The sequence below is a fragment of the Trachinotus anak genome, unplaced genomic scaffold, assembly GCF_046630095.1.
Source record: "Trachinotus anak isolate AG129_WGS33_773 ecotype Australia unplaced genomic scaffold, CSIRO_AGI_Tana_v1 ptg000004l, whole genome shotgun sequence".
NCBI classification, from domain to species: Eukaryota; Metazoa; Chordata; class Actinopteri; order Carangiformes; family Carangidae; genus Trachinotus; species Trachinotus anak.
In genome coordinates, this window is record NW_027273855.1 from 20,096,151 (window position 1) to 20,107,203 (window position 11,053).

Consider the following 11,053-nt stretch of genomic DNA (forward strand, 5'->3'; position numbering starts at 1 on the left):
GATTGTAGTGTCCAATCCATGATTATAGTGGTCTGTCCTCAAAGCATCTGGTGCAGGAAAATAACTAAATTATAAACATTAAGGTCATTACAAAAGCCTATAGAAGACTTCAATAGAATTATCATATAAACTTGAAACTGAAAAAAAAATCTATGATAGAATTGAGATTTCTGACACATGTATGTGTTCTAGGATAAAACACTGGACTGAATGAATGTGAGCAAAGCAGGACAAGCAGGTTCCATTTGAAGGTGTTTAATCTTTTGCTTGCAGTCAGTCAGGTGTGAGTGGTTACAGGTCTACAATTGAAAGAAAGCGAACATACAGGTCAAATTCTATCACTTTATCTTGAATAAATCAACAAACAATTCTAAATCAAAATCAGTACATACATTATTGCTTTAAATATATAATCGTGGGAGAACAAACCAAGGAGATTAAATGTACCACTTAACAACAAAATGCACATGACTTGAGGAAATATAATGAAACAAACGACTCACTCAGGAACAAAGGTGAGAGCAGCTCAGCCGAGGGACAAACAGAGAATGAGCTCAGGACACAGAACAAAGAAAACTCAAGACACCTGTGTGAGCTGCCCAGTTCTCCACCTGTGCTGCTCAGCTCAGCAGTCATGTGACCCCACTTCCCACAGGATGCTTTAAGTATCATTTAAAAAGAAAATGCAGTACTCCATTTTGCATTTTCATTTTCACATACTCATGTGTGCACTCATCTATGAACATATTAAAATGATGATTGCTCTGCAGTGACAGTATTTAAACATAATGAACAAACAGCCCTCAGGCCATTGCATTTACATTCACATGTCACTGCGCTCTTTAGGGGTCAAAATGAAAATGCACTCAGTCCTCTCATTGAGGCAGGTCATCAGTGAGGACGTCACTTCCTTGTCAACTGTCATTTTTCTGTCACTGGGGCAGTGGTTGTAGCTTGTTCTCTGTAAGGAAATGACCAGAGATGAGATTTAAAGATTTTTAAATGTATTACAATAAGTGATAAGATGCTGAGAGACAGTCTCATCTCATCAGCGAGGACGGCACTTCGTTATCTCTTGTCACTTTGTCTGTCTGGGGCAGTGGCAGCAGCTTGTTTTACCCATCTGTGTCTTATATCAATACAACTCAATGGAAATTACCAGACATGATTTAAAGAATTTATCTGTGGGCGTGAATCTCCATCAGCTGAGTCTGCTCCCTCTGCAGCTCCACCTTGATCCCTCACCTAAATGCACTCTTATTCTCAGTCAGCAAGCTCTTGAATTCATTTCAGATATAAAGCCTGTAAAATGATATGAGCTTGATGAGTATGTGATCACTTCCAGTGGTGATTGCACACACAGTAAACTCAGAATAACAAACCTAAATAAATGCAGGTGAAAGACCTTGTAAACATGTTTGTTGTCTCCGTTGGAGGATGTGCACACAATGAGCCCACAGGAGGAAGCTCCTCTCTGAACTGCAGGTCTGTGGTGACCTCTAGTGACAGGACTGAAGTATTGCTCTGTGTCTGAACCAAGTTCAACACTCAGAGGAAGAAAACAAGAAAACAAGACAAGGTTCCTACTATTTAAACAAGCGTTTTCTTGAAGACCATGTACTCAAATATTAAACCATAACAACCATATAATTTGAATAGGCCCCAGAAACCTGCTAACTAATGTTGATTTTCATACAATTTTTAAAAAAATATTAAGATGAGTGAGATTTTTTTTCCACAGGTGACCCACAAACACAGACTAACTGAGCCTCCTTCAAAATAAAGAAAAGCCTCTGCAGCAAACTGAAAACAGCAGTTGTGGTCGTCCTGGATTTCAGCGACACCTTGCACCAATCAAGACTTGATTGTTTGGTCATAAAGTCTGAGTGTGAAGTGAACATAACACAACTGCCAACATTTCAATCTCAAGTGAGTAACTAATCCAGCTCACCAAGGAGATTAGATGTTCAACAGGATAAACATGATTTGAGGAAATATAATGAAATAAACTACTCACTCAGGAACAAAGGTGGAAAGACGAAGGGAAGCAGCTCAACTGAAGGCCAATCAGAGAATGAGCTCAGGACACAGAACAAAGAAAACTCAAGACACCTGTTTGAGCCGCCCAGTCAGCACACCTGTCCTGCTCAGGCCAGCAGCAAAATTTACATTTACAAGTCGCTACACTCTGTAGGGGTCAAAATGAAAATTCAGTCTGTCAGTCATCTCATCAGTGAGGACGTCACTTCCTCGTCTCTCGTCACTTTGTCTGGGGCAGTGGCAGCAGCTTGTTTTACCCGTCTGTGTCTTATATCAATACAACTCAATGAAAATTACCAGACATATAATTTAAAGAATTTAAATGTATCACAACAAGTGATTAGAAGCTGAGAGACAGGAGTCTGGTCGTTATTCTGATCCCAGGTCACAGCAGAGATTCAACCAGCTGTGGGCATGAGTCTGCTCCCTCTGCAGCTTCACCTTCATCCCTCACCTAAATGCACTCTTCTTCTCAGTCAGCAAGCTCTTGAATTCATTTCAGATATAAAGCCTGTAAAATGATATGAGCTTGATGAGTATGTGATCACTTCCAGTGGTGATTGCACACACAGCAAACTCAGAATAACAAACCTAAATAAATGCAGGTGAAAGACCTTGTAAACATGTTTGTTGTCTCCATTGTGCAGCACTGAGAGTCACTCAGCAACAGTTTTTGACTGATAAATCAAAGTTTAGGAGGATGTACATACAATGAACGCACTCGTGAACGCGCAGCGCCAGATCGAGAACGTTTTTCGCTCGTTCTCATTGCCCAAAGGCATTATGGGAGTGACACTACTGCGCAGTCTCTATGGGCCGCATAACGCGGAAGTAACCCGGAAGCCAGAAACTTTTTCGGCGTATGCGCCAGGCGAGCAACTTGTATTGAACTGAATGGGCGCCATTTTTAGATCCGTCATCCAGGTCTTATAATACATCCATGTTTATGGACCGCTAAGTACTACAATACCCACAAGCCCGAGCTTTCTTCTGCTCGTGTGTCGAGCGATATGGGGTCTTCTTGAAGCGTACTTCAATCGCAAGTGTTTTGTTGACAAGTGAGAAAGGTAAGCTTTAAATGTCGTAAACCGCACATCGCCCTGCTGGGATTCATTACCTGCAAGTGACTGACTTGGACGAGGTTTTAAATGTTGCAGGTTTGAGCTGTTTACTGAAGATGGTTAGCCTTTTTGCTAAGTTGTTAGCTAATGTTAGGCGCTAGCTTGCTTACGCTAACCGCTGCATTCATTCTCAAGCGGTTGAGTTACTTAATTTTCTTTTATTAGTTAATTACGTCTCGTATTAAAAGTTAAATTTTCTAAAAACCGATAGCGAGCAAGCCTGAAACTTGAACTAAACGACTAATGTTAATACTGCACAGTTTCTCTGTGTGATAGCAAAACAAAAAGTGGATAAACCGTGAACTTGCAGGAGTAAAAGCTGGGATGTATGTGTACGAAATCCATCACTCATTTTATGTTGTTTTAGGATTGTGTGTTGTAGTGCATACTGTCAAAAACAGAATTGGAAAATATTGAACTTGGAACTCAACTTAAACTATAATAAAATTCCTAAATTGTGTAATATACAGTTACACTTAGTTTTTAAGTTAAGTTATGATGTCCCTTATTTTTGCTCATATGTCTGACTCTCAATTATCCACCTGATTGTTTGAAATATTTCTGTAAAAGAGATAATTATTTCAATTATATCAAGGCCGAATTTCTCAATAACTATCAGGTGCTTTCTTGTAATCCATATTAAAACGATCTTAAAATCATGCAAACAGAAGTGAGTGTTACTTGTCTTAGTCTTACACATCAGTAGTTCCTCTGTTCCTATATGTATTATTGTGGTCTGTTTGAAATGTGAGCTTTTATCTGTTCTTCTCCTCCTACTGTAGTTGGGTTGGCTGTGATTTATGTTCTGCCTTTTTAGTTGAATGAACTTGAGAGTTCAGTAAAGTTCTGTTGCATTTAGGGATGCTGATACTGTGTAATATAGTGAATTTGTTTGGTGTACTACAAAGGATGGTCACTCACCAGGCAGAATCTACCATCAGGCATTTAGTTATTTTCAAATATTATCTAATGAAGAAAAACTGTTCAGAGCAAATTTAAATGTTCCGCTTACACTGCCATAACAGCATAAATGTAGGCTGTTTATTATCATATAATAGAAAAATAGATTATAACGCCTTATCAAAAGTCTACTCAAGTGTGTAAATGTAAACTACTGATTTTAAATATACACTAAAAATTACATGTTCCTGACAAATCCACCATCCATGCCATTTGTGTTTCCAGATGGCAGCCGACTCTACTGACAAGAAGGATGCAGAATCCTCGGGGACCAAAGACAGGGAGAGGAAACGTAGCCGCTCACGAGACAGAGACCGTAAAGTCTCACCCTCACGCAAGCGCCATCGGTCTCGTGAAAGAAATCGCTCCAAATCTGCAGAAAGGTAATCAAAACACAAAGGAGCAAACACACCTTTAACACTAGCTTAATGTTCAAGTGTCCTGAGTCCTTACGGACATAGTCTGTGTTTTATTTTCTGCATGACCAAGTTTCAGTTTGTCTGTTGTTGAAATAAAAATAAAAAAACAAAAAAAAAACAACAACATTGTATCTGATTTGATTCATAATTACAGAGACCGTCGCACAAAGGACAAGGAAAGAGACAAGGACCGTGACAGAGATAAAGATAGAGAGAGGAGCCGCAAGGACAGAGATAGCCATCGACGCGATAAAGATCGCAGCAAAAGGTCCAGGTGGGTGAATGCTGAAATATACATCTTTGTGAGATGGAGACGGATCTGATGACATGTAGCTACTGATTCACTTTCTTTGTGCAGAATTTTGAGAATTTATTCAACAGCTTTAGGTTGTGATGTTTTGCTCACAGAAGTCAGAACACTCTCTAACAACTGTATGATCATTGAAGTTTACCGCGCTTACCAGCTCCCAGTGTGTAAATAACATTCACGTCAACATCCAGCGTGTAATAATGACAGGGAAACTCAGGACTTTTATGAAAGATATATCCAACTTGGTGGTTTATAATGTGGAAGTGCCTGAAAACCAGATAGACATGGATGCCTCATGTCAGTTAGTCTGTCGCTGAAAGATAGAGGTTGATTACACCTGTTAATATCGTCTGTCACTCTCCTCTAAAGGAGTTCCTCACCAAGGTCAAAGGATTCCAAGCTAAAGAGAGAGAAGGATATAAAAACGGAAGAGGAGGAAGATGAAAAAAAGAAAAAAGAAAAGGTATGAATCTGATTTCATAGTGTTGCATTGTTTCTTAGGTTGTTTTTTTTTCAGTTTTTCACCTGTGTTGCTTTAGATTAATGCATACTTAGGCAGAGAAAGGTTTTCATCCTAAAGATTAAGTTAACTTATCTTCACATGTCTTATATGAGTGTTTATTATTCATTCACTTTTGGTGCTATGGTGCTAAATAAATAAACTTGCCTTGCCTTCTGTTCAGGTCCAGCCCCTATCTTTAGAAGAGCTTCTGGCCAAAAAAAAGGCAGAAGAGGAAGCAGAGGCAAAGGTGAGAAGATCTCTGAGGTATACATTTTCTTTTTCCTTTTAGGCGCAGAATTATTTTTTAACTTATTTTTTAATTCGTTCTTTTCAGCCCAAATTCCTGTCCAAAGCAGAGCGAGAAGCTGAGGCTCTGAAACGAAGGGTGCAACAGACAGAGGAGAGGAAGAGGTTGTTTGAAGAGGAGAGGAAGAAAAGAAGGATGTTCCAGGACATAGGGAGAAAGATGCTGGGTGTGTATCAGCCCCTTGTCTGTTCAGTTGTGCACAATCTGCGTTTTGATATACTGTGAAACGTGCTGATAGTGACTGAGACTGTCTGTTGCAGAGGACCCCCAGGAAAGGGAGAGACGAGAGCGCAGAGAGCGAATGGAGCGAGAAAACAATGGGAATGAAGAGGATGATGGACGACAAAAACTCAGAGAGGAGAAGGATAAAAGCAAAGAGCTCCAGGCCATCAAGGTTTGTCCAAGGAGAAAAAATTTAGTTCACAGTTTTGTTGAATTGGTTGTGTGAAATAGAAATTTTAAATGTTTTACATTAAGCTGAGTCTTGTTTGTTTGAGCAGTTTTAGTCAACCCATAAACCTCTAAATTTCTTATATGAAACTACACTCTTGAGGCTTCTAAATATCCAATTGATTATTTGTATTTATCATCAAAGTCAAGTCATCTCGGCAGCTGGCACTTGAAAACACAAAATGTAATGTGTCACTGACCTGTTAACTTTTTCTACTCAGGTTTGCAACCATAGCTGTTAACATGTTGACCATCTGTAGTTCGTATATGATCAATCTGTGCATGAAAATATTAAGTTAAAAAAACATTACGAGGGAGAAGGACGCCTGGAATACCTTGCTTAGCCTGCTGCCACCACGACGCGGCCCCATATAGGTCACAGAGGATGAATGAATGGATTGATGGATGCATAATGTACTAAAGAAGTAAATAATAAATCTTTACAGGAGCGTTACCTTGGTGGGCTCAAGAAACGTCGGAGAACTCGTCACCTGAATGACAGGAAGTTTGTGTTTGAGTGGGATGCTTCTGAAGACACGTCAGTCGACTATAACCCAATGTGAGTCAGCATTAACCTATTACATCATTCAAACATGTATCTCTTGAATCGGAGCAGGTTTTGCTTTGCTGGAATGTGTACCAGTCTAAACTATATGATCTGTGTCCCAGTTACAAAGAAAAGCATCAGGTGCAGCTTTACGGGCGAGGATTCATCGCTGGCATCGACTTGAAACAGCAGAAAAGAGAGCAGTCACGTTTCTATGGTGACCTGATGGAGAAAAGGCGCACGCTGGAAGAGAAGGAGCAGGAAGAGTGAGTAAAGCATCGAAGTGATCAGCTTTGGTTGTGGCTCAAAGGAGCATGCTGTTATCAAAACAACTTCAAGTGTTAAAATCTAACACAAAAGAGTGTATATTAAGTAAAACTGACTGAAAGGGAGAAAAATCACTCTAGAAATGTAAAGCATACACAGTTCGAACCAACTCAACAACATCACCCTCTGCACCTCCAAAACTGTTCAATCTTTATTCTGCACTCCTTTCAGGACGAGACTGAAGAAGATGCGTAAAAAGGAGGCCAAGCAGCGCTGGGACGACAGACACTGGTCCCAGAAGAAACTGGACGAGATGACGGACAGGGACTGGCGAATCTTCAGAGAGGACTACAGCATCACCACCAAGGGCGGAAAAATCCCGAACCCCATCAGGAACTGGAAGGAGTACCCGCTGCCCGCACACATCCTGGAGGTCATCGACAAATGTGGCTACAAGGTCAGATCAGAGTCGCTGTGTTGAAGTTTTCACGAGAGGAATCACTGAGTTTGTGTATCTCTGACTTTTGTTGTAGTTCCAGTATTTTTTATAGTATTGTTGCTGACACAATGGTAAAATGTGAAATCGGCAGCTATTTAGATGACTCACTTAATTATTTCAGTAATTTTTCATGTTACAGTGGCAAGAAAAGCCTCACAAATATGAAGATTTCCTGCTTTTCTCTCTTTATATCATACTACACTACTACAGTGTCTTTGGGTTTATGGAAAAACAAGACATTTAAAGATATCACTGTGAATGTAATCTCCAATGTTCCTTTTTTTCTCTTCAAATCCAGGATCCAACGCCTATTCAGAGGCAGGCCATTCCTATTGGCTTACAGAACCGTGACATCATTGGTGTGGCTGAGACAGGTAGCGGTAAAACAGCTGCTTTCCTGATTCCATTGCTTGTCTGGATCACCACCCTGCCAAAAATTGACAGGTAAAACCGCCTATGATCTAGTAAACTCAAGTAAACGCTCTGATAATGCCCCGCTCCATTTTTGATATTGACATTTGTTGTTTTACTCAGACAACAACCTACTACATTCTTTTGCTGGGTTGTAGGATTGAAGACTCAGATCAGGGTCCTTATGCTGTGATCCTGGCCCCAACTCGTGAGTTGGCGCAGCAGATTGAAGAGGAGACCATAAAGTTTGGTAAACCGCTCGGCATCCGTACAGTGGCTGTGATTGGAGGAATCTCCAGAGAGGACCAGGGCTTCCGTCTCAGGATGGGCTGTGAGGTGAAACATTCAGCAATTGCACTTGTGTTTCTTGGGTTGAGTAGACTTGTACTCTCTGGCGATATAAATGTCTCCATTGTCTGTCACAGCTAAAAGTCCTTAGCCTGAATCATCACATTTGGAAGTTTTTCTTCAGGATCAAGGGAATCCAGTGATAGTTGTCAGTACAGTCATTATTATAGTGCAGACAGGAACTGCTAATTTGGTGTACTTACTTACTTTGCCTTAACAATGTAAACAAAAACATCATTTCAGTCACTGTATACACTCACACTTTTCTCTTATCCTTTACATTTATATACGGTCTTCACATTCATGAGGTAATAATGCTATGTACACAAAACGCACATTCACACAGAGTATGTTTGTTTTCTTAATTTAATAGATTGTGATCGCCACTCCTGGCCGTCTGATTGATGTGCTGGAGAACCGCTATCTGGTCCTGGGTCGCTGCACCTACGTGGTCCTTGATGAGGCCGATCGTATGATTGACATGGGCTTCGAGCCCGACGTCCAAAAGATTTTGGAGTACATCCCTGTGACCAATCAGAAACCAGACACAGAGGAAGCAGAGGATCCTGAGAAAATGATGATGAACTTTGAATCAGGAAAACATAAATACAGACAAGTATGTTTATCTGTCACGTGTTTGCAAACATCTTCATAAACAAGACTCTTCTGTCGGTGCCAGGGGCTCACACTCTGATGTTTTGTGTGTCTGTATTTGATTGCACCGTGCAGACGGTCATGTTCACAGCTACGATGCCTCCAGCTGTGGAGAGACTGGCCAGGAGCTACCTGAGACGTCCTGCTGTGGTGTACATCGGGTCTGCCGGCAAACCTCACGAGAGAGTCGAACAGAAGGTCCTGCTCATGTCAGAGGGAGAGAAGAGGTGAGACAGACACAATCACTAACTGTAAACACCAAGCGTCATGTTTATTTCTGTCACACTGAGTGTTTGTGGGTTTTGTGTGGTGTGGTGCAGGAAGAAGCTCCTGGAGGTGTTGGCAAGCGGCTTCGAGCCTCCCATCATTATCTTTGTCAACCAGAAGAAGGGTTGCGATGTGCTGGCCAAGTCTCTGGAGAAAATGGGGGTAAGCCACAGTAGACTAGACCACAACGTTCCCAAACCAAGGTTTCACTGTTTGATGATGTAGTTCATGAAAATTACATGATGTTTCTACTGAAATATCTTGATAACTACTAGAATGATAGTCATTACATTTTATACAGACATTCATGGGCCCCAGAGAATTCACTACTAACCCTGGTGATCCCCTGACTCCTCCCCTAGTGTTACCAGCAGCTTGTTTTTACTGATCCACTTCTTCTTCTCACAGTACAATGCCTGCACACTGCACGGTGGCAAAGGCCAGGAGCAGAGAGAGTTTGCACTTTCCAATCTCAAGGCAGGAGCCAAAGATATTCTGGTGGCCACAGACGTTGCTGGTCGAGGTATTGATATCCAGGACGTCTCCATGGTCATTAACTACGACATGGCCAAGAACATTGAAGGTAAGAAGCTTCATTCGATGCACAGTGTTTCCTCAGTACTCATGTTTTTTCTTCATTTCCTGTATTTTTTTCTTTTTTTTTACCTTAATTTGATATTTATTTGTTTGATATTTATTTTTTGTTAAGAATAGATAACATACAATGTATAATACATATAAATAACTTAAAATACCAATTAAGCAGTTCTTGTGTAATTATTTCATTCTGGTAACCAAATGCTCTTCCTCCCTCTGCAGACTACATCCATCGTATCGGTCGTACTGGTCGTGCTGGTAAGAGTGGTGTGGCCATGACTTTCCTCACCAAAGAGGACTCGGCAGTGTTCTACGACTTGAAGCAGGCCATCCTCGAGAGCCCGGTCTCCACCTGCCCTCCAGAGCTGGCCAACCACCCAGACGCTCAGCACAAACCTGGAACCATCCTGACCAAGAAGAGACGCGAGGAGACCATCTTTGCCTGATTTACTCTGGCTGGCTCAGACTGTTTTGTCATGTTGCATCTGTACACAGTGTCCGAATTCTCAGTTTTGCAGTCGAGATGTTAATTACGCCCATGTTTTTAGTTGTTTCTCACCTTGCCTCCTATTCTGTCAGTCTGTTTTCATCTTTAAGTCCAGTCTGTGGGTAAAAATAGACTCCACATTACAGACTCCACAAACTCTACAGATTTGTGTGTGTCTGAAATCGATTAACGGGTGCAGAGATCATCACGGCACTGGCTTTGAGATGGTAGGACTCAAATGTGAATTGATGTCTGTGAATTTGAGTTTGTCTACTCAGTTCAAAAATATGTAAATGCAGACTCAGAAGCAGCTATGTGTTTTGCTTCTGTGAATAAGAGCACAGGTCCAGGATGACTTAGCAGGACACTGATGAGCTGCACTGTAAAGATGCTGCCCTTCAATAATTATCAAAAAATGATAAATACCAGCCAGGATGCAAGTGTAGATGAGTAGTGAGTACTGTGTTGTGGAATTTTATTAACTATTACCGTTTGATTTTCCTGACTGTTTAAGAGACCAATGCCAGAAGTAATGGCTACTGTTTTCACTTCAGATACATCAGCTGGTTAAATTGCTAATCATTGTTTTAAATATGAACATTTGTATGAAGTTAATACAGCAAATTTGAGTGACATCTGTCTCGTAACTGTCTAAATATTTTATATGACACGCTAACCATCTGCATGACCACATATCTGTTGCAATGTGAATAGCATAAGTAGTTTTAGGTTGTCTGAAAAAATTCAAACTCCAGGCGCTACTGTGTTGAGGAGCAGTACTTTTTGGTTGATATCAGTAACATGGCTTGTCATCAAACTGTTTTTTATCTTAGTGATAACACCAGAGCCTCAACTTTGTATGCTTCC

At 40.8% G+C, this 11,053-nt stretch overlaps 1 protein-coding gene and 1 long non-coding RNA gene across 2 annotated transcripts; one reads left to right on the plus strand and one right to left on the minus strand.

The window, feature by feature from the left end:
- Positions 1–831: 831 nt before the first annotated feature.
- Positions 832–2,785, minus strand: LOC139620844 (uncharacterized). The gene is made up of 3 exons (XR_011690891.1): positions 2,655–2,785; positions 2,495–2,551; positions 832–961 (listed from the first exon to the last, which is right to left on the minus strand). It is a non-coding gene; the product is annotated as an uncharacterized lncRNA (long non-coding RNA).
- A 93-nt stretch (positions 2,786–2,878) lies between these two features.
- On the plus strand, positions 2,879–10,819 carry ddx23 (DEAD (Asp-Glu-Ala-Asp) box polypeptide 23). The gene is made up of 17 exons (XM_071476789.1): positions 2,879–3,107; positions 4,347–4,504; positions 4,695–4,814; positions 5,220–5,313; positions 5,534–5,599; positions 5,687–5,825; positions 5,920–6,053; positions 6,556–6,668; positions 6,779–6,922; positions 7,155–7,380; positions 7,721–7,866; positions 7,992–8,169; positions 8,555–8,797; positions 8,911–9,062; positions 9,156–9,264; positions 9,511–9,685; positions 9,922–10,819. Exons 2-17 carry the CDS (start codon positions 4,347–4,349, stop codon positions 10,143–10,145), a joined length of 2,421 nt encoding a protein of 806 aa, XP_071332890.1. The 5' UTR covers positions 2,879–3,107; the 3' UTR covers positions 10,146–10,819.
- The last annotated feature ends 234 nt before the right edge of the window (positions 10,820–11,053 follow it).